At 35.5% G+C, this 23651-nt stretch overlaps 1 protein-coding gene and 1 long non-coding RNA gene across 20 annotated transcripts in view; one reads left to right on the top strand and one right to left on the bottom strand.

The window, feature by feature from the left end:
- The window catches only part of WDFY3 (WD repeat and FYVE domain containing 3), a 364899-nt gene that overhangs the window by 107055 nt on the left and 234193 nt on the right, over window positions 1-23651 (top strand). For 13 of the 19 annotated variants that reach the window (XM_056803225.1, XM_056803228.1, XM_056803217.1 and 10 more), the window contains 6 exons: window positions 1010-1075; window positions 8837-8946; window positions 12075-12236; window positions 15741-15933; window positions 18328-18514; window positions 23359-23525. In XM_056803225.1, coding sequence (XP_056659203.1) covers window positions 1010-1075; window positions 8837-8946; window positions 12075-12236; window positions 15741-15933; window positions 18328-18514; window positions 23359-23525 — 885 coding nt within the window. Of the gene's footprint in view, window positions 1-1009; window positions 1076-3690; window positions 4368-8836; window positions 8947-12074; window positions 12237-15740; window positions 15934-18327; window positions 18515-23358; window positions 23526-23651 lie in introns of those variants that run through there. The other 6 variants (XM_016423066.2, XM_056803219.1, XM_056803214.1 and 3 more) reach the window with 2 other exon arrangements.
- On the bottom strand, window positions 18508-23363 carry LOC103099778 (uncharacterized). The gene is made up of 3 exons (XR_008913017.1): window positions 23036-23363; window positions 22779-22952; window positions 18508-19199 (listed from the first exon to the last, which is right to left on the bottom strand). It is a non-coding gene; the product is annotated as an uncharacterized LOC103099778 (long non-coding RNA).

The raw sequence follows: 23651 nt of genomic DNA, 5'->3' as shown, positions 1-23651 counted from the left end.
GTTCTAACCCTACTCTGAATAATTCTCCCAGTTAACATAGAGTTTAAACAAAAGAAAAAGGACTGTGTCCAGTTGAACCCTCAATGACTCACCTGGTTCTTGTCATAAAGAATAGTCCTGTCTAGGTCAGTCTAACCTCTTGAATGGACTATCACAAACCCTGCTTCTGACATCATTGTTGATGTAGTAGACAACAAAATCCAGAACTAAAAGAATTTAGAAGATTATTAAGTCCTCTGGCAGAAGGAGAGAATTGATAAGCGGGATTTTTTAGGGGAGGTTGTCTATTTATTCCCCATGAATGTCTGAAGTTACATGTTATATGGCATTCAAACCAAGATAAAAAAGAAATAATAGCCAATTGGCCAGAATAGAAATATTTTACATATAAGACATTTGGGTTTCTTGATGTATAGTCAGAGAATACTACTTACATTGAACCTTTGGATCTGACTGAGTTTCTGGTCAGCACAGGTCTTGATTTGAGAATTAAACAATTCTTGGTCTCTGAGCAACAGGTCTATTTTTTCAGCCTCACAGGGCTAAGTCTAAACCAATACCATAAGGTTTTCCCCTAGACCTTTTGCAGATAAATTGACTATACAGAACTTTCCTCATGTATAGAATGGGGGTAATACTAGATCATACCTTATTGGTTTATTTTTAATTTAATACAAGATCATTTCTTACACTTGAAAATTATGGTAAATTGAGAGACAGTAACCTGAGCATGACCAATTTAATTTTTAAATTCATTTATTTAATTAATTAATTTAGAGTATTTTTCCATGGTTACATGATTCATGTTCTTTCCCTCCCCTCCTTCCTCCCTCCTCCCATAGCCAATGAGCAGTTCCACTGGGTTTTACATATATCATTGACATGATCAATTTATTAATTAGACTAACAGTAATGAATTAATCAGTGGTCACTCTCAATAATCTAATACCACAAGATAGGGCTTACTAGTGTTCACATCCCAAAGTTCACTCTGGATCTTCTTGTGCAGCTTATGGTCTGTGGAGGCATCTTCATGGTACTTTCTCCAAACAGTTCACTTTCTGGATTCAGAGAGGTATGTTTCTTAACATAAAATTGCTCTCAAAAAGAATTTAAACTTTGCAACTTAGAATAATTATACATTCCCTCCTGAAGAGGGTGTTGAAAAACACAGGGATCATTTAGGAATGAATGGCTGAGTTATGAGGTATATGAATCAATTGGCAAGAGAAATCAAAAACATCAAAAAAAAATCCAAATAAAAAAAGATGATTTCTGGATGAAATATAGACTATCAAAGTCTTGTGTGTAAAAATTCTAAGTAAAGGAAAAATAAATCTATAACAGGTCCTTCAATCAGGGCCCACTTAAAATGATTTAAGCAATTATGCATCTACCCAATCAGTAGCCAGGACTATAGAAAGTTTACCATACCATGAAAGACAGAAAAGGGACTAGATTATAGGAGCCAGGTAGGAGCCAAATTTGAGATACTTGGTAGAATGTGGGACAAGGAAGACCTGCCTTTAATACATGTTAAACAGCCGTGACCTCAAACCCCAAATGAATTCAAATTCTCTTATCTTGGCTCAAAATTTCATCAACCCCATTGGGATTGGTTGGTCTCTTTGACTTTGTGCTTGATTGGCACTATGCAATTTAGCTTTGTGCTTCTTTGGCACTGTGCAATGGCTATTTTTGTATTCTCTTGTCCTGGAATCAGACAGAATCATTAAGCAAAGTCCTATAATTTTTAAAAATAATCAGTGATATCATTTTTATAGTCTAAAGCTTTTTGGGTATGCATTGACATTATAGCAAATGTATTTTAAACTATATTACTGCAAAATTAAAAAAAAAAGTTAAAGAAAAATACTCACCAAAAAAAAAAATCCATTTCCCTTTTAACTTAACCACTGTGAGTACAAACAATTTTCAGAATAAAACAGTAATACAGTAGAAAATACACATTCGAAGGAGTACCAAAGTCCCCAAAATTCACAATTGCCCAATTAATAAGCAAACAAACCCACTCATATTTCATATAAGTTGCTGTATGAGAAAAACAAAAAACAAAACTATGAACTGATGTATATTTGTCACAATTTTTACAGATGTAGCAAATCTCTCAACTTTGGCAAATATATTTTAAAACAAAGTAAAACTTATTTGGATCTAGAACATCACCAAGAAATCTAGATTGTTCTGGTGGAAGTAAATTAAACTGAAGAATTTTGCAGGAGCTCTTTTTTGGCTTCCTGCTTAATAGAAACACCTTGGTAGAAACATTTCTTTGTTTCTCTATCTTTAATACAACATTCTTTATAATATAAATATAACAAAAAATCATCCATTCAGAAAACACTAGTTAATTAAAATTCTGAGAACCCCTTAGAATTAGCATTTAAATTCCTAGCCCATTAAATTCTCCAAAGGTTGTTATCTAGGTTGAGTTCATCCATCATCTATGTGACACTTAAATGCAAAATGGAAGAAAAAGCTGTTTATGTGCTTTACAAGGTTTTTTTCAGTATAGTTATAGGAGAAAGGTAACAGAATATATCTAATAGTTAAAACACAGTAGATTAAACTGATTCAGTGTAACAGAATAGTATTGAGTACATTAATCAACTGAAAACATCAAAATTAAATCTTAAACAAAATAATCAGCAAAATACAATAAGACACAGAGACTTTCATTAAGAAAATGGAGTCTGAAAAGGCTTAAAATTTCACCTTCATATCCTTTAAAGTTCCTTTTTCTAAAATTCAGATCCCTATTGTCAGCACTGTCATATCTTCCATAGTGAGGGAGAACATGGGTTTTTGGAATCTCAAACTGGGCAGGCCCAAATGGCAAAGAGCTGCACCTAGATGAATTTTTCCCCTGAATCTCAGGCAAGATAAGTGAAAGAATCAGTGCACTCATGAAAAAAAAAATCCTAAAGCTGGAAGCTGTTTGAAATAGGTAATGCACTGCTCTTTCATAGAATACACCATGCTTGTAATCAAAATCCTGTTAGGAAGACTAACTTCCTTCTTCCCTCTCATTCCCCCACCTTCCCCAGGTCCCCTGCCATGTGGAGGCTAATTGTTGCCTAAGGAAAGATCACCCCAGTTTTTAGCAGTTGGTTTGTGATTTTGAAGACACAGTGGCAGCTACCAGCAGCCTTGGACCTGGGGCTGGGACTGAATGAGCGAACTGGGTTGAGAAGGTCAGGAGGAAGCAGTATAAGCAATGTCAGAGTCAGCAGTGAGGAAGTAGGAACATGAACACAAGCTCAAACAGACGGACAAGAGTCCTCAAACTTAAAACAGCAGGCCCATAGGGAGGGCGACCAGGCAAAAAGTAGGGATTGAAGAAAAAGGCATCAGCTCCAAAGAGAGTTCGGAGTTTGCGAGGGTGATTGGGGTGGGTGAAAAGTCAGGAGAAATGTGGCTTAAAATTTTTTTTATCTAGGCTATCTTAAAAAAATGAGAGGTTCATTGACTAGTGGTTGCCACCAACTGTAAAAATTAAAATTAAATCTCAATAATAAAATTATTATTTATTATATTATTATTAATCCATTTTATTATTTATTTATATTTACAAACTATAAATATTTATAAATTAATTTTATTTATTAATTGATATAATAATTAATAATAAAAATATTATATTTTAAGAGATTTATTAATGACTTTAGAAATCAAGGAATAAAGAAGATACAAAATAAAGACCATGTACCTATAGCTGATCAGCCAGCTCAACCTCCCACTTTACCACTACCAAGCTCGGGACAGGAAGTAAAGAACTGGGACCCTTCGTGTCCTTGCCTAATATCCCCTGTCTACAGGAAGTACATAACGACAGGAAGTCAGTGGGCTCCTGGGAAATGAAGTTCTTTTTTTAGGGTAACAAATTTTTAATTATACACTAGGAAGTGTTCATTATTTTAGTCTACTAGCAAATGGTCCAGACTCCCTGGTTTCCATCCGTATCCCTCAAGAATAACATATTTCCTTGAGGCAAGAATAGAATAGTGATTAACAGGAGATCTGAACTTCTAAACTTATTAGCTCATAGGCAAAGAGACAAAGAAAATGTCGCTTGAGCAGTCATAGAAAGTGGGGCAGTATTACAGAATAGGATCAATTATAAAATGACACAGTCAATTTAATCTCTTTTATGTGAATTGTTCTCTTAGGCTAATGCTTAATTTTTAAAAATTGCTGTTCTTTTTTTCATGTGCATACATGGGTGTGTGTGAGATCTTCCTCTGCTGGTTCAGATAAGAATAAGGTTCATGAGTTGGGGACTCACTCCATCTCTCCTCCCATATGTGTATTTTCTTTTAATGGAGTATTCAAGAAAGATGAAAGAAGTAAGAAGTCCCTTTCCCTCTCTCCCTCGCTTCTTTCTTTCCTCTCTCCATTCTTCCCTTCCCCCACCTCCTTTAAAGCCAAAAAAAATAGGTTAAGAAATCACACATTGGCCCTCTACCTTAATTTATTCTTTTAGTGACATTTGCCTCTTCTTCCTCTATTAGAATGTAAGAACTTGACCATTGTTGAATCCCTTCTAGTTGCTCAGATGTGTTTTCCTTTCTAGGCATTCTGTTCTCTCCCCTGTACATATTTCAAGGGTAATATAACAAAAATTATACCACCCCAATTAATTGACTAATTTTATTTTAATATGAAACTAATCAAACAACCTGGGGATTGTTTTGTATAGCCAGAAGAAATAATGAAATTCATCAGGAGAAACAAAAGGTCAATAATCTTAAGTGTGATAATGAAAAAAACTAGTAAAGAACGAAGCCAATCAGTATCAGATCTAAAGCTGTATTGCAAAGCAATAATTATTAAAAATTATTTGGTAAAGAGTACAGTAGAACAGATTAAGTGCACAACAGATGTAAGTTAATGTAGTAGCACCCTGTTCATTGTGGAAAGGAAATAAGAATGACAGTTTATGGGGGAAGGGGCAACTGGGAGTTGGGTCTTGTGACTAGCACTTCCTTCCTGCCCTGTGGGAACTTGCTTCCTGGTGTTTTCCAATCTTCCTATTTCCTTTCCCAATAAATATTGCATCATTAAGCCAAAGTATCCTACTTTCTAAGATAAGACTCATGATTAAAAAATTTCTGGAAAAACTAGAAAGCATCTCATAGAAATGGGTTAAAGAATAATGTCTAAAATCAAAGTTAATTCCAAATAGATATATCAATCAGCCAGCAATTTTGATTTTATAAAACTAAAAAAACTTATTATACATAGTGTTGGGATTTTTCCTTTGTATTTTCAGCACATAGCACAGTTCCTAGCACATAATAGGCACTTAATAAGCACTTATTTACTGATTGATTAATGTAGTTAGACTTATAACAGGTAACTAGGAAAAAATTTTTGCAGTATGTTTTCTGAAAAATGTTTCATATATAAATATATACAGAAGTGGTTTAGATTTATAAGACCAAGAACCATTCCTTTATAGCTAAGTGGACAGGCAATTTTCAAACTCCCAGTCAATCACATGAAAAAATGCTCCAAATCACTAATAATGAGAGAAAGACAAATTAAAGTAACTCTCCAGCTCCAAATATTGAAGAAGCTGTGGGAAAATAGGCACTTGGATATTATAGGAATGGGATTATAGAAAGCTGAATTTTGGTAGGGTTAAGCCTAAGAATATTGGATGCTGACTCCAGAGTTACTAACATGAGCTCATTCCAAGAAGCCTAGCTGGCTTGCCATATGTAATAATAATGTTGATAGATGGTGATATCCACGATAGGAAACTGGGTTAGATACTTAATTGGCTGTCTGTAAGTATCTCAGTTCCCTTTTGTGAAGGGAAGGCAAAGTGAGCCTTTCTTCACTGGGCTAGTGCACACAAGCCTTGGAGACTATTTTGTATCTATGTTTATTGAGAAACCAAGGGTAGAATATGAAGATTAAAACACAAGGATGCCCTAATTCTAAGTCCTACTACTCCTTCAATCTAAGTCCATTTCACAATGGAGTCTTCAGGTCTTTTGGCTACTCTATCCCTTCCTAGCTCTAGCTAGTTTCCCACTAAATCTTTCTAATCTACCTGACTACAATCCTCAGTTGTAGGTGTAGTTATTTATCTCAGAAGTTGTCTCCTCAGAGCCCAACAAACAGGATCTCCAGGTAAACCTATTCTCAGGTAGTCTTGGTAAAAACAGCAGGTATAGATAGATCTTCTGTAAGATGTTCTCTCCAGTGAAAAAGGAACCTCCAAAGGCAGTTTAAAGGTTTCTCTTCTTCCACAAAAAGGTTAAGGTAGAAAACTCAGAAGAGAGTAGCAGGCTTCCTCCCCCAGCTTAGGACAGGAAGTGTCAGTTGCTCACTCAAACACCTTCCTCCAGCTCCCTGTACATTCCAAGATCCCTTCCAGGATTCTTGGAATGAGCTCATGTTAGTAACTCTGGAGATAGCATCCAGTATTCTTAAACTTAACCCTACCAAAATTCAGCTTTCTATAATCCCATTCCTATAATACCTTATTTTAAGTTAGGGATTGGACTAGGCATTTTTTAAAGAAATAGGTCTCCCAGAATTATTAAGCCGTGTATATTTCTTTTTAGCCAACTGTACTACTACTGGGTTTATACCTCCAAAGAGCAAAGAAGCAAGAAAAGGACCTCTATGTTTAAATATATTTACATCAGCCCTTTACAAAATAGTCCCAAACTGGAAACTGAAGGCAAGTGTACCTTTTGGGGTATGGCTAAAATCTCATAGTATAGGAATATAATGGAATATTATTTTATCATAAGAAGTTATTAAATGTCCAGTTTCAAAGGACACTGAGATGACCTGAACAAATGTAGTTAAGTGAGTATGCTAGAACAGTTTGCCCAATGGTAACATTGTAGGGGAATGGAACTTTGAAAGGTTTTAGTTTCAAAGTTTAGCTTTAAAATTTTCAAAGCATTTTTCATATGGAACTCATTTGATCTTGAACCATGAGGTTGAAAGAGGTTAAAGACTTGCTCAGGATTATATAGCCAGTAAGTGACTGGGGCAGGACTCAGATGTGGATCTCCTGACTATAGTTCCTGCACTCCTTCCCACATACTACCCAGGTGAAGATGATTAATGGCACCACTCTCCTACAGTGATGGACTTAGAAGGTTCAGAATGAGACATGCATTTTCACTTGGCAAATGGGGGAATTTGTTTAATACATGTATTTTTTTTTGTGCTGGTTGGTTTTTATTTTTTTAATTGTTAAATTGGGTAGCATCATGGTGGTGATACTACTTTTTGGCATAGTATATCCTCAGTAATCTTTCTTTAATAATAGTTGGAGTAAAATCTTCTCTGATTCTTATTTTGGCTTTTTTGGCTACTTGATAGTCAGCTGGCATTTCTCAAGGACCTACTTATTATGTGTTAGACACTATACTTAATACTTGAATTATTTTTTTTCCCTTTAACCTTGAAGTTCTGGATTTTGGATATGGCATTTTGGGGGGGGGGTTCTCAAAGTGAAGTGTCAAGAAATGTCCTTTATCTGAGGAACTTGACTGCCAAAATTCCCCTTCCCTATTTACCTATTTGTATTCCAATTTTTAAATATTATAGTTATTTGGGCAAAAGTTCTAATTTCCTATAATCAGATTTGTCCATTCTAACTTAGATTGTTCTCTCTGCTTCCAGGGCATTACCTTGTCTTAATTGCCTGCTGTGGCTTTAGATTGGCCTGCCTGGGGTCTGGATTATCTTTCATTGGTCTTCCTGTGTCTTATGCTGTGACTGTGTGTGGGCTTCTTGAGTGCTGTTTTGACCCTTTTTCCTACTGCAGCTTTGGGTGTGGACTTCCATTTTGCTAGGTCATGTTTATTGGACTCTTTCCATGCTGGTTTGGATGTTCAGGTTTTTTTTTATTGTTGTTGTTGTTGTTCTTTATTGTTCAGGTGCTAGTTGGGCCCTCCTCCTTCTGGGCATCACATGTTGGCTCCATGTCTGCTCCATGTGGGCATTGGTCTGACATTTTCCCTTTCTATGACTCCAGGCTGTTTGTGTGCTGCACCTTCTGCCTAATGTGGCTTTTTTCCCACTCTGAGCTTCAGGTTTCTGGCTGTCTTTTTTTGGTGCCATCTTGCACTGAAGGAGTTTTTAGCCTTTCTTCTTGCAGCCCTTCACACTATAACTTTCGATTCATTTTTAGTGCTTATTACGACATCACATCTTCTGGAAAAACCATACTTTTGAGGGAAGTCCTTCTTTCTTTTTCTTTTTCCTTTTATCTTTTCATAAAGGATGTGGGAAAACTGAGCAGGTTTGTAGTCAACATGGGAAGGAACTGGTATATAGTGAGAAATTGTCCCAGATGATACTATGTGGTCTATATCAAAGGCAGTCAGAGGATTCTTACTTGTATTCCCCAGCATTCCATATTTATCTCTTCTAGTTTGCTTATTTTATTTTTCACAAATCTCTGCCAACCCAAAACTTGCCCATCCTTCAAGTTTCAACCAAATTCATCTCTGTCCAAATTGTCTATCTTCTTTGACTTCTATCTTTCTTCTCTCTCATTTTTGAACTCCAATGGCATTTATAGTTTTTACTTTTCATTTTTAGCACTTCATCATACCTGTTCTCTATACATTTCATGAACTTATAACCAATTGCCCGTAAAAGATTAAGATCCACTTGAAGTCATGGGGCTTACTCTTGTGTTTTTCATGATGCTTAATTTCCAAGTGTATGGGGAAGATCATCAGTGCTCAATAAGTTATAGCCAAATTCTCAGTTTTGTGTTTCTTTTATGTGCTACCTACCTTCTCACCTAATTATCCTTATTTTATTTTAATAGAGGCTGCAAGTCGTGCCATAGTCCAGTTCCTGGAGATCAATCAGAGTGAAGAAGCCAGTAGAGGTTGGATGCTTCTAACAACAATTAATTTGTTAGCATCATCTGGGCAGGTTAGTTTTATCTTTTGTGTCTTGGTAACCATAGATAATTTTGAGTTCTTATTAAATTTTAGCTTTCTTCTCAAACAGATGTAACTTTGATCTCTTATTTTAATATGTGTATAAATGAAGACTAGTCTTGAAAGAGTGCTTTTCTATTTTAAACTTTATAGTGAGGGAAGAAGGAACACTAACTTTGACATTTACACTAAATCACTTTCGCATTCTTCTGTGAATTCTAAAACTACTCCACCCTACTCAGACAATACTTTAGAAGATCTGATTTACCTATTTCCTGATTTGTAACAATGGAGATACTTGGTCTAACAGAATCATGTCTTGGGAACTCTACATTGCTCCACCCTACTTAGTTTAAGGAGGTCAGGAATGTCTGCATCCATACTCAAGGATTAAGTATCTAAGAAGATGGCCTTCAACAGACATGTGCAGAAACAGCTGACAGACCCCTGGGCTGTCCTAAGTCAAGCTAAGCTAACATTGGTACAGATGAGACGCAGGAAAGTGCCGTAAAACCATCTATATAGGGCACATCACTTCCTCTCTTCGGCTCTTTTCCCTGGAGAGGCAGCTCTGGCTGGCAGTGTGCTAAGCGTTCAGACATCTGGGCGTGGTGAAAGCTATTTGTCTGGGTTTTGGTGATGAGTTTGCCCTTGAGCTAATTCAGGTTCAGGCATCTTGGCTGAGTTCAGGCTGATTCCTTCCTCTTTTACTCTCCAAACCGTTACCTTCCTAAAGCCTCTAATCTTCCCACTGGCACAAGCCAGGCGGGAGAAATCCTACATCCTTTCCTTCTCCCTTCTTCTTAATTTCTTTCCACTATATTCATTAAATCACCATAAATTTCCAGCTGACTTGGGTATTTTTTTTAATTGGGATATCCATGGCGACCAATAATATAGTTTAGGTCACAATGCTAAATTATCCTTTATACTTCTTAGGAGAGAAAAAAAAATTATGAGCCCTTTTTCTGAAACTATAGATTCATGATTTGAAATACTCCTTTTAGAGGTTTAAAAATACTTTTTGTTACTTTAAAAGGATTCGATATGGTCATATTTTTAATGAATCCATTAGTGTTCCATGGATATATTGCTAGATTTTGACAATTTGCTGATCAGATAAAACAGTTACCTTTTGTGTCTTGATCCTAGCCTTGTAGATTTATATCTGGAAGAGATCTCAGAGACTATCTAGTTCACAGCTCTCATTTTACAGATTAGGAAATTGAGGCCCAGTGATGGTGACTTGTTTACCCCAGGATATAAGTTGTAAGTATCAGAGATTTGATTCCATATCAATTTTTCTTTGCCATTTTATCACCTGGGGGTGAAATTAATCTAATTTTCCTCCTAAATAAATGATTTTGCATTAGAAATATCTCTAACTTAGAATGCCTGATTTCACTAGGTCCTGCTTGGATTCTAAGAGATGAGGAGAGGAGGGAGTGTATTCCCAGTATGGAGAACAGCCAGGGCAAAGATGCAAAGTAGAAAAATGGAGTTTTGTGTGTGAAGGAGGGCAAGGATACCAGGCATAGGAGTAACATAGAAAAAAGTTGAAAAAAATAAAAGGATTGAGATCAGGTTGTGAGAAACTTTAAAAGTGAAGTCAGTCAGCCATCCAGCATTTATTAAGCACCTATTATGTCCTACAGAGGTAAAATGAAATTCTCCTCATACTTCAGAAGGTTTCATGTCAGCTAGGGAAGAAACATCCATGCATATGTAATTAGATATAAATAGGTATCCTGGAGGGTGGAGTCCACCCCAGGCAGGACCCCCTCTGCCCTTCCTCTTGCGCTGGTACCACCAGGTGTGTGTGTGTGTGTGTGTGTGTGTGTGTGTGTGTGTGTGGACTGATGTGGTAACAGAGCCATTCCCATCACTTGTCCCCAGGCCTTGTCTTGGTTCAGATTGTGAGGGCACAGGCTGTGTCTGCTTCATTTGGGCCCCAGCACAGCACCTGCTGCATCCTTAATAAATGTTTCTTGGCCCACTGACCATTCCCATTCCTTCTGATAAGACTTTAGGACTAGAGGGCCTTATCACGTGCTCTGGCCCTGTGTTAGGCCTCCTGGGCCTTATCATGCACTTCCTGCTCTGTCTTCCAGAGCTCCCACAGCTCTGCCCTCCTAAGGACCAAGGTGCCTTTTCAGCATTGTATTGGTTGTGTCCTTCATTTTGGAAGGAAGCTCCATGAGAAAAGAGACTTTCTTTATTTTTCCTTGTTATCCCCCGTATCCCACCTTGCTTGGCATGTAGAAAATACTTAATGGTTTCCCCCCTTCTGTGCCCCTCAATTCATTCACTATCTGGCACATAGCAAACATACATGTATTCATTCATTCATTCATTATGTTTGAAGCCAGATTTGAACCCAGGATCTCTAGTCTCTGCCTGTGCCTCTCCCGAGTCACCTAGTTTTCCCTGTAGAAACTTATTAAATGTTGTTCAATTAATTCATAAATTCTATCTTCATGCTTCATGAAAATCATAAAATCAAAACATAGACATTAAAGCCTCAAGTATTAGGGCCAGCTAGATAGCTCAGTGGATTGATAGCCAGACCTAGAGAGGCTCTAGCTGGCCTCAGATACTTCCTAGCTGTGTGACCCTGGGCAAGTCACTTAACCCCTATTCCCTAGCCCTCACTGCTCTTTTTCCTTGGAACCAAGGCATAGTATCAATTCTAAGACAAAAGACAGGGGTTTAGAAAAAAAGAAATAAAGAATTAAGGGCAAAGCAAAAAAAATTAAAACAACAAAAAGAAACCCAACAGGTGATTTTGGTCATACTTTGGAAAACTTTAAAGTAGAGTAAATTCTTATGTTTGGAATGCCAAAGGTGAGATCATCCCTAAAGTTTAGGAATAATTTAGCTATTCTTTTTTAAGCTTTCCTAGCCTCAGGATTCTGTGATGTTTCAGGAGAATCTTGACATCATAACATTTAAACTAGTCACATTATTTTAGAAATTGAATATCTGGTCTCTCAATATATTTTTTTATCTTTGTGAACTCTTAAAATATTGCCTTAAGTTATATGTTTTATAAGTTACCATTTGAGTGTCATAGTTTGTTCAGCTACATAATGGTTTAATTTGTTTGGTTTTATTTTCCAGAAAACTGTAGACTGCATGACCACTATGTCAGTGCCTTCCACACTGGTCAAATGTCTCTATCTATTTTTTGATCTCCCACACGTGCCTGAGGTAGTCGGAGGTGCACAGAATGAACTACCTCTGGCTGAGCGCCGGGGACTTCTCCAGAAAGTCTTTGTTCAGGTAAGTAAAATGCTAGCCTACTGTGATTTGACATCCTTAGAAGAAAATGGTATGGCCAGTTCGATGTCTTTTCTAAAACAGAGTTTCTGTACCCAAATACAGCATTCCAGATACTGTCTGACAAGAGGAAAGTGTAGCAGGACTATAATTTCTTTATTCCTTATTCTCTTCATGTAGCCAAAGAATGTTAATTTTTTTTTGTTACCCTGTCATATTGTTGACTTGTATTGTATTGAGCTTGTGATCTCCCAAATCCCCCACATATGGCTAAGGAACTCTGTGCCCTTCCATGTGTGTATGTTTTATATGTTATTTTCTCTGTACTCATTCATTTCCTGTTTCTTGAACCTCTGAGGACTCATTTACTTACCATTTATCATCCTCTAATAATTCTTTTTTTTTACTCTCAAACTTATCTGTGCTCTGTGGATTCTATCTTTAATGTTGTTTCCCTTTTTCCCCTGTTTCTGCTGGTTTGCTTGGAGAGAGTGATCTATGTTCACCAGATAGGAGGACAATTTTCCTAACAAAATTTGTAATAAAAGTATCTCTCAACTTAGAAATTTATTAATGGATTTCATTAACATATGAAAGTTTCTAGAACATATCACCAAGATAAAAGTTCTAGAAAATTTCATTTACATGTGTTTGTTTAGTTCATATAAATGAGTATGTAAGAGCATGGAATACTAAGGAATGAGATCATATCATACAGAAGGAAAAATTGAAATAAAATAAAAATAAAGCAGAGTTTAAAAAAAAATTATTTAGAACATTTTTCCATGGTTGCATACATACTTCATGATTTTTTTCCACCCTTCTTCTCTCCCCCTTCCCGGAGCTGATAACCAGTTCCACTTGGTTATACATGTATCATTGTTCAAAACCTATTTCCATGTTATTCATATTTGTAGTAGAGTGATCTTTTAGAGTCTACATCTCCAATCATATACCCATCGAACCACATGATTGATCATATGTTTTTCTTCTGCATTTCTGTTCCCACAGTTCTTTCTCTGGATATAGATAGCATTCTTTCTCATAAGTTCTTCTGCGTTGTCCTGTGTCATTGCATTGCTGCTAGTAGAGAAGTCCATTACATTCATACACACAGAATGTGCCATAATTTATCAGTCTCTGTGTATAATGTTTTCCTGGTTCTGCTCCTCTCACTCTGCATCATCAGTTCCTGGAGGTCATTCTAGGTCACATGGAATTCCTCCAGTTTATTAGTTCTTTGAGCACAATAGTATTCCATCACCAACAAATACCACAATGTGTTCAGCCATTCCCCAATTGAAGGGCATCCCCTCATTTTCCAGTTTTTTTTTTTTGCCACCACAAAGAGTGCAGTTATGAATATTCTTGTACAAGTCTTTTCCCTTATTATCTCTTTGGGGTACAAACTCAGCAGTGCTATGGCTGGATCAAAGGGCAGACGGTTTTTTAAAGCCTTTGGGCATAATTCCAAATTGCCCTCCAGAATGGTTGGATCAATTCACAACTCTACCAGCAATGCATTCGTGTCCCAATTTTGCCACATCCCCTCTAACATTTATTATTTTCCTTTGCTGCCATATTGACCAATCTTCTAGGTATGAGGTGGTACCTCAGAGTTGTTTTAATTTGCATTTCTCTCATTATAAGAGATTTAGAACACTTTTTCATGTGCTTATTAATAGTTTTGATTTCTTCGTGTGTATAAAGCAGAGTTTTGGGTGACTTTCTACCATACAGTTGTGCCCTCCTTGTCTGAACCAGGCTGCTCAGTTAAGCAGTACTAATGGCAGGTCCTCCATACTCTATGAGACTCTTCTTTGAGATGTATGCCCCACATGCTGGGGGTTATCCTCTGGCTCTGCTGACATCACTTAGAGGACTGCTGAGCATGTCAGCCAGCCACCTTTATATACCTCACTGTTAGTACCCATAAAACATTTGAGTGAAAATAATAGTAATGATGTAGCAATTTTTTTATTTTGTGTGTATGTTTTTTTAAAATACTTTTTTTTGTCTTAGAATCACTGTTGTGTTTTGATTCCAAGGCAGAAGAGTGGTAAGGGCAAGGCAATGAGGGTTAAGGGACTTGCCCAGGATCATACAGCTAGGAAGTGTCAGAGGGCAGATTTGAACCCAGGCTCTGTGTTTTAACTATTCCCGTGACTTGAATGGTATAGGGAAGAGCTACCTGTGAGAAATGTTTTCTCCTAGTATATATAAGCAGCCTTGTATACTTAAGGGTTCTAGAGAGTTGCTGAGAGCACTGTGAGGTTAAATTATCTTTTGCCAGGCAATATGTGCCAGAAATGGAATGGTTGTGGAACCCATGTCTTCCTGATTCCAAAGCCAGCCTCTAGCACTATACCAGCCAACTCATTCTTCTTTCTACTTAAGAGTAAAAGTCATAAGCTAGTTTTGAACACTTAGAACTGACTTTTAGAAAAAAGTTAAATTTAATTTTTTTAAACTAACATTTATTGAATTTTCTCTCCTCAACCCACTGAAATTAAAAAAAGAAGATTTTAAAAGTTGTCACATATGCATAATCAGCTAAATCATATTCCCTCAGTGGCCCTGACAAAAACTGTATATCTCATTTGACATTCCTTAATTCTATCACCTCTGTGAAAGGAGAAATGGCTACCGTGTTCTACCACTGGTCTTTGGAATCAGAGTTGGTAATTGAATTGTCTTTCCAAATTGTTAATTTTTATAAGATTTTTATTATTTTACTTATTGTTCTTCTTTCTTTCTCACTTAACCTTGCATGATTTTTTATGAGTATTTCCGGGTTTTATTGTAGTTGTCCTCTCATCATTTATTGTGGTACAGTTGTTTATCATTTTTATAGTATATTATAATTTGGTCAGTTATTTTCCAGCTATTGGGTACCTCCTTTATTTAGAGACATAGTATCAATATTTTTGTATTTATGACTCCTTTTTTTTTAAATCTCTTTCTGATATAGCCCTCATTATTTGCCTTTTAAATGCTGAGGTTTTCCTCAGAAATTAAGAACTGGATTTAATTAAGATAGCCTAAAGATTTAAGGCCACTTTTTCCTTTCCATTTGTATAAACAGTTATTATCCCAAGATTCCTTTGTCTCCTTACTTTTTCCTAACTTCCTCGTTCTTAATTCTTAGCAAAATAGTTCTATTTTTGGCAAATTCTATATCTAGATGAGATGCTACTCTTAATTGTTCCATTGTTTTTAATCAGAGAAAATGGTCTTTTCTATGAGACAAATTGATCTATTCTGCATGAAACAGCAAAAAAAAAAATCTCACTTAAAAACTAGTCCCTACTGCAATTGTAATCTAGCATACCACCAGATTATAGATTTTTTTAATACCGTAAAATAGAAAACATTAGTTCTTTGTGGCTCTGATGTAGTGATACCTTATGAGACTTATTAAAGCTTCATCTTGGGTCTGTTCCTTTTTTGCTTCTCCTACTTTTCACATCCATCTCCAGCTGATTGATTGATTTTATTCATTTATAGATACTGGTGAAACTCTGCAGTTTTGTGTCCCCAGCAGAAGAACTGGCTCAAAAAGATGATCTCCAGCTTTTATTCAGTGCAATAACCTCCTGGTGCCCTCCCTATAACTTGCCTTGGAGGAAGAGTGCAGGGGAAGTCCTCATGACCATATCCCGTCATGGGCTTAGTGTCAATGTAGTAAAATACATTCACGGTGGGTAAAATTATTTTTCATTTTGTCACGTTTTTCTCTTTTAATGTTTCAAAATAAAAATTTAAGTAGATTTTTTTTTAAGTTGTCATTGAAAATATGTTCCTAAGTGGTATGATGTAGAGAGTGCCAGACTTTAAGTCAGGAGTACTCACTCATCTTCTTGAGTTCAAATGTGGCCTCACATATGTACTAGCTGTGTGATCCTGGACAAGTCACTTAACTCTGCCTCAATTTTCTCATCTGTAAAATGAGTTGAAGAAGGAAATGGCATACCACTCCAGGACATTTGTCAAGAAAACCCAGAATGGTATCACAGAGAGTCAAAAGAGAGGACTGAAAAAACTGAAAAGCAACAACAACAAAAATATTTGTTTTAGGTATATCATGAAATACAGTGAGTTCTCATAAATTCCAGAATATATATTTGGAAAAGTTTGTTGCATGACAGCATGAATGTTCAGATGTAACCATAAGCGACATAATGACATAGCTTTAGTTCCTCCCTCTCCCAAATGTGAGATTTCCCTGTTGAGGTTTTCTAGGTAGAAAGTCTCTGTCAGGAGCACAGATGTCCTTTTTTTGTTCACAGAATCCCCTATGTGCCTGCTCTGAAGCCTCAGGCAGGTGTCTGAGGTTGCTTAAGTCCGTGTTAGGAGAGAGCACTGGCCCAGGAAGACCTAAGCATAAGTCCCTATCAGTGTGTTGGCTCATGGGGGATGATGGTTTTTTTGTGCTGTGGAAGCCCATCAAAGGACTCAGATAGACAGAATGGGTGACGTGTGTAGGAGAGGCATAGCCTCCAGGAATGCAGTTACATACTTCTTAACAGTGAAATGGAAGAAATGTCTAGCACAAATGTGGGCATTTCTTATTACCAATTCTCATGAAGGAAATCCTGGTCTATTTGCTTTACTGATTATATGCTTTTTAACATCAACAAGTCCCTAACAGTTTCTAAATGGGAGGTGACTGGCTTAGCTCCGAAATACTTTGCTTCTTTTTTACCTCAGCCCTGGACTTGAAACTGGATTTTAAAATAAAATTTTATGTAAACTCCTATTTCTTTGCATTTAATCTCTTTCGGCTTTTATGAGAGATGGGTTTCTGTATGTAAAATTGACTAAAGTTAGGAGAATGTAGAAATCTACTTTGCCATAATTAGAGATACTCATAATTTGTCTGATAAGATCGTGACTCAAAGTGGTAGCAGTTTGCTGTGTTCCTTTTGCCTGAACTACTGTATAATCCAGATTGCATTTGTATAGTTCAGTTTTTCTTCAAAATAATACATATTCCTTTTTCTTTATATCATAACAATATTAGAAATTCATTACATTATGTGGAAATGAACTTTGCTAAGTCACTTAATCTCTTGATCTCAGTTTCCTCATCTGTAAAACAGAGGGTGGACTAGATGGCCTCTAAAATTCCATCCAACTTTATATCTATTCTCCCTGTGAGGTGATACAGTGTGGCACCAGGAGTCAGGGCCTTCCTTTGTTCATAATTGGTCTCAGATACTTAATAGCAATATGGCCCTGGGCAAGTTACTTAACCTCTAATTGCCTCCATTTCCTCAACTGTAAAATGAGAATAATACTAATAAGCTAATTCTCGTTGTTATATGTAAGGATTAAATGAGATAATATTTGTAAAATGCTTAGCACGTTGTCTAGCACATAGTAGGTGTTGTATAAATGATGACTCTTCTTATCCTCTAAAAGAAATAGACCATCAAAATAAATTGTTTCTGGCTCTTTGTGTATGAACTCACAAGTGCACGCACATGTTCATATATACTCACAAATATAATGTTTCACTTATATTAATATAGCTTCTGTCAGGACTCAGGTACTGTCATTTTTGCCTTTTTATATCTCTTAGATTCAGTCCAGGGCTTTGTATTTTATACTTTGGGTTTTGTTTTTTAACTAGATTTGTCATCTCATTAGTGTAAAAATCCTCTCTCTCTCTCTGAAATGGGGTCAAGTGAATGGTCTTGTGCACTGAGAGCTTATCATATAGTTATGATGTATCAGAGGCAAAATTTGAAACTGAATCTTTTTAAAACATTGAGGTGGACTCTTTTCTCTAGATTGTTCCAAGTTTATAATGCCTCGCTTGTGATGGGTTCTTAATATTTATTGAATTTGAATCAACTTGAATATTTTCCAATATTTTTCTGAATTGCGTTTCTCTTTTAAAGGCAAGATTTCCCCCAGATAATGAAATTTTTCTTTACTTCTAAAAGAAGGAAAAATATGTATAAAATTTTAAATGTAACATTCCAATTTAAAAATATGACATAGCATAGCCACTTTTAAGAATGGATAAAAATGTGTGAAGTAATTGAAAATTATTTTTTTGAATACATGCTTAACTTTTTGTTTGTAGAAAAAGAATGTTTGTCAACATGTGTCCAGAATATGCAGCAGTCAGATGATCTTTCTCCCTTAGAGATCGTCGAAATGTTTGCTGGGCTTTCTTGCTTTCTCAAAGATTCCAGTGATGTTTCTCAAACACTGCTTGATGACTTTAGGATATGGCAAGGATATAACTTTCTCTGTGATCTCTTGCTCAGGTATGAAGTATATATTTTAAGTAATGTTTTTTCTATTGAGTAATTTATTCTTTTTGCCTCACATTTTTTCTGTGTGATTTCTCTATTTGCATAATTAGATCCAGTTATTGGGGGGGTGACAAAGATAAAATTTTCTTTCAATTTAATTCTTATCTTCACAACTTCAGTTGCCTTTATTTGCCTTTTCCCTGTCATTTCAAATACTTTTTGACCATCACAGATCCATTGCATTGACAAATGAAGTACACGGCCTTGCTTTAACTACTAGTCTATTAAAGTAAGGTGGTACTGATTTATTTACTTATGAATTAGATGTGGTTCTATAAAGCTACATAAACATGTATAGTTGTTAAATATGCTGAGGCTGCTGCCTCTCCCACCTCCATAGCCTTTTCCTAAAAGGTACACAGGTATATTAGACATCTTTGGTGATAAGCACCCTAGAGAAGCATACACCTTTCCTCTGTGCTATGTCTCACCATTTTGGAGGTATAGGCTTTTGGAGAATGTTGTAGAGGGACTTCACTTTAAGCTAAGTGTCATTTATATGGGGAAGGGGTCACTAAAGATCCCTTTCAACTCTGAATTTTGTGGTTTCAACTCAGAGGTCTTCTTAATCTTCTCGGAAAGTAATTTCTTCTGCCTTGGTCCATTTGACTGAAGTTCAATGAATCAGGAAACATGGCTAAAAGATAAAAAGTTTAATTACCATTTGCTGATGGGCAGGTTGATAGTAGTGGCCCATCAAAGGGAATTGAAGTTATGTGACAAAATGGAAAATTCAATCAACCTGTAGGATAAGGTTGCTCAGTCACTTTCCTTATTTGAGATGTCAGGGAACAGAGACATATGCCAGGCAGCTGAGGGGAAAATGTTAATTTTAGAAGTCCAGGAGTTGCCCAGGTCTCCAAGTCGGTTCCTCTGAGGTAATGTTTTCTCTATAGTTAGTATTATCTTGTCTTGTTTGGGATGTGAATCTTTAAACTAGTGGAGCCCTCCCCCTTCAAAATATTATTTAGGACTCATCCTGTCCTTGTCAGCTTTAGGGTCTCTATTTATACTACCATGTGTCATTTTTCTGGCCTGTGAAATTACTTTTTCTTTGGAAAAGCTGTTTCTCTCAAACTCATACATAGAACATAAATTTGTCCTCCATAGCAGGAAGTTTCTTAAAAGCTTTACTATCTTTGGCAGGAAAACCTAAGGTCGCTGTTAAGTCTAGCCAAATTTTAGTTTTTAATCACAAGTATAGCTGAAGAATGATTATATATATTTTTTTTGTCAAAAATCAAGTTTTAAAGATTACCTTTTGGGTTGCAGTGGTAGAGGTAATATCCAAAGTAATAAAACACAGATTTTTGAGGTATTGGAGTATTATTGGGAAGAGAATTAGACTGAGAATCTGAGAACATGGTTCTTAATCCTAACTCTTCTGCTAATTCTTGGACAAATCAGTTTTTGTAGGCTCCAATTGAAAAATTTATAAAAGACATTCTCCTCTAAGATCCTTCAACATGTAAAAAAACTGTATTAAGGGCCAATTGTGATGTGTAATATGCCTTGTAGACTCAAAATCCTCAAGTTTTATTCTATTCTAAAATTTCATTATGGTTATTGCTATGATTAGAAAGTAAGCTTTAGAAGTTTTCCCACACAGTTTTGGACAAAAAGTGGGAAATTATAAACAAAAATTATGAAGGGTCCAAGGTAGAGTAGTATTTTAAATTTGCCATTTCCCAGTATATAAGTGATCTGGTTTCCCAGTAGATAGATGATCAAAACATGAACAATTTCAAACAATGAAATCAAATCTTAAATGACCATTTAAAAGATGTATTTCAAATCATTAAATACAGAGAAATTAAAATTAAAATAGCTATAAATGTTTACCAAATACCTTTTGAGATGGCAAAGATGACAAAAATAGGGATAGTCATTATTGTAAGACTATTAAGGAAGATAGACACAGTAGTAAATTACAGGGGAAACAGAATTTTTCCAACCAGTCTGAAGATTTAGTATTGTACAAGTTTAGTATTTTATTGGTATATAATAATATATTTCTATCAGAATATATATTATGTATTTCAATCAGAATATATTTAGTATAATATCAGTTTGATGATGATGCTGTTAAATGTCAATCTTTTACTCAATGATCCCTTTGTTTGATAGTAATATTCTAAGGAAGTCAGAGACAGAAACTGAGGTCCAAAATCTACTCAAATATTTATAGCAACTACCTTTATGACAGTTAAGAAAGAACATCTCTTACAGTAGATTTGATTCAAGTTCCCGCTTCTCATTTTTCTTTCTCAGAATTACATGTTATCCTCTTATTCTTTCTTCATTTTGAATGAATATTGAATCTGTTTTTCCAGATTGCTACATCGATCATCCCCACTTGTTCTTTAATATCCCCTAACTTATTTTCTTTTTCTTACAGTTACCAGTGGAGAAACTGCATCTATTGATGCTGTTCTAGTAATTCTTTGGATATTCGTGATGAAAGGGGGAGAAAGAGGGAGAGAAAATATATATGCGTTTCCCTTTACTAGAATTTCTTGAGAGAATTGTTTTATTCTTGCATTTCCAACACCTAACCTGGCACACAATAGGCACTTAAATATTTTGTTCACTAATTGATAACAAAGAACTATAAATACTTTATGGGAATCACTCCAGGAGCCTGGCACATAGTAGGTGCAATATAAAAATGCTAACTTGCTATTATCTGCACATTTGATTAAATATCATTATTAATGAAAATGTTAAATGGCATAATATTGAAGCACAGGTCTCAGAGGCATACCATAGGAGACATTTCTAGTTGACATTTAAGCTACTTGCACTTGATGTCTCTTTGTAATCACTTCTTTCTTTACTAGATGCTTAATTACCATCTCTTTAGTAACATTCTAGAATTTTCTCAGGTAACAATCATCCCCTTTGTCTATACTCTATTCTTTTTTCCTTTTGGGAATGGAAAGGGGAATAGAGAATTTTCTCTTCTTATTTTTCATGTTCTTTTAGACGTCTCTGGTAGTTAGTCAGGAACCACACCTGGCCAGTTCTTTTAGGATGTAAAGTTCACAAAGACCAGCTGACTTTAACTTGTGACCAATATGTATTTTCTATTAAAAAATGGACAAAGGACATGAAGAAACACTTTTCAAAGCAATCTCAATGGCTTAATCAATAGAAAGTAGGATTGGGAGTCTTGAAGACCAGAGCATGAATTCTGCCTCAGACAAGTAGCTTTGTAGCCACTTAAATTGCTTTCAGCCTCAGTTGTGGTTTTTTTTTTAATCTATAAGATGTATATAATATAGCATTTATCTCATAGGATCATGATTAGAATCAAAGTCCATGAAATAATATATGTAAAGTTTTTTTGAAATCTTAAATTGATTTGTGATGTTAGCTATTATTATGAAAATTTTTTCATTATATAAAAATATTACAACTCATTAATATTGAGGGATATAAAATATTAAAACTGAGATTTTATCTATTTTTGTGAAATTGGTAAAGGTGCCAATAGAAAATGTCAGTACTGAAAAGTTACTGGAATATAGGGACACTACTAATAAACTGTAGTGGAGTGAAGTACTTCATATACTATGTAAAAATAATTTGATATTATGCAAAAATATTCATCAAACTTTTGGTCCAAAAACTCAGCTTAGTGGAATATATCCCATAGAGTTTACAACAAAGCCCCACATCTTCGAAAATGTTTACAGCAACACTTTTTGCTCTAGCAATAACAAATACAAAATCTAGAATTAAAGGGATCCCAAGGATTGAACATGTTATGCTGTATGAATGTAATTATATTTTTGAACCATAAGAAATATTGTTTGAGGAAATCAGGCAAAGATGAAAATATTTCTATGAACTGGGAAAACACTACAAAAACAGTAAATACAATGACTACAGTGATATAAGTGAAAATGATTTATACTCAAAGAATTCAGTTCTAAAGAACTATAATTAAAAATCTTGGTCCCAGTGATTATATGAAGCACTCCTTCCTTCTTTCATTTTATGAGGTGGAGATAGGGAAATGAGAGGGTGTGAATTTTGCAAAAACTGGTAAGATAATATATTATTGGTTTTGCTTTATCTGTGTTGTTGCCTTTGTCCCAATATAGGGCATAGGGGCAACATAAAAGAACTTTACCAAAATTACTGAAACAAAACCCCAAGGCATCAATAAAAGTTATTTTACAAATAAAATCTAAATTCCCTGGGCACCCACCTTTCTTTAGTTTCTTTAGGCAGTAGTGTCCTTTTTGCTTCTTCATCAGAATTCTTTCTCTTTGTTTCTTGGGAGTTTCATTCTTAAGAACTTTCCCTCCTCGTTGATTACCTTTCTTTAGTTTTTGTCTATAATCTCTCACTTGTCTTTCTTTTGAACCCCTTGAAATTTGCTCTTGAAAAAAAGAGGGTTCATATCAGTATACATCTGGCTTTCTTTTCCTTTTTCAAAAATTCTAAGAGACACTACTCACTTACCATCAAGATACAATCATTTCTATTACAACACTCAATTTGCCAAAAAAAATCCCAATTCTGTAGGTCTCTGCATGGTTTTCACAAAATAGATACCATTTTTTTCTCTGATGTAAAGGAAGCAGGCCCTTCCTTGTTTCCTTATTAAGGAGATGGCTGTGCATTGTATTCAGCTGTGGTCAGATTATAGAACAGGTGAGATAGATTTAGGTATAGTTTTTGTAGTTATTTCACTGCAATGTTAACTTGAGAATAACATTGAATATTTTAAACTTAAGGTTTATGTCTTCTTCTTATGTAAATCAGATCCTTTTTACCTTTTATAGATTGGAACAAGCAAAAGAGGCAGAATCCAAGGATGCTTTGAAAGATCTAGTTAATTTGATAACCTCTCTAACAACATATGGTGTCAGTGAACTAAAACCAGCTGGTATTACCACAGGGGCACCATTTTTATTGCCCGGATTTGCAGTTCCTCAGCCTGCAGGAAAAGGTGAGTTGATTTATTTTTATCCTACTGTACCAAGAGAAAAAGAAATGAAATTTAAATATACTTGTTTTCATTAGCATAAGCCATGTAAGACTAACTTTGAAACTTTCCAGAAAAATTTGCATATTA

Source organism: Monodelphis domestica, chromosome 6 (genome assembly GCF_027887165.1).
Source record: "Monodelphis domestica isolate mMonDom1 chromosome 6, mMonDom1.pri, whole genome shotgun sequence".
In the NCBI taxonomy this organism is placed as follows: domain Eukaryota; kingdom Metazoa; phylum Chordata; class Mammalia; order Didelphimorphia; family Didelphidae; genus Monodelphis; species Monodelphis domestica.
The sequence above is the reverse complement of the archived record's forward strand: the minus strand, read 5'-3'. Positions and strand labels throughout refer to the sequence as shown.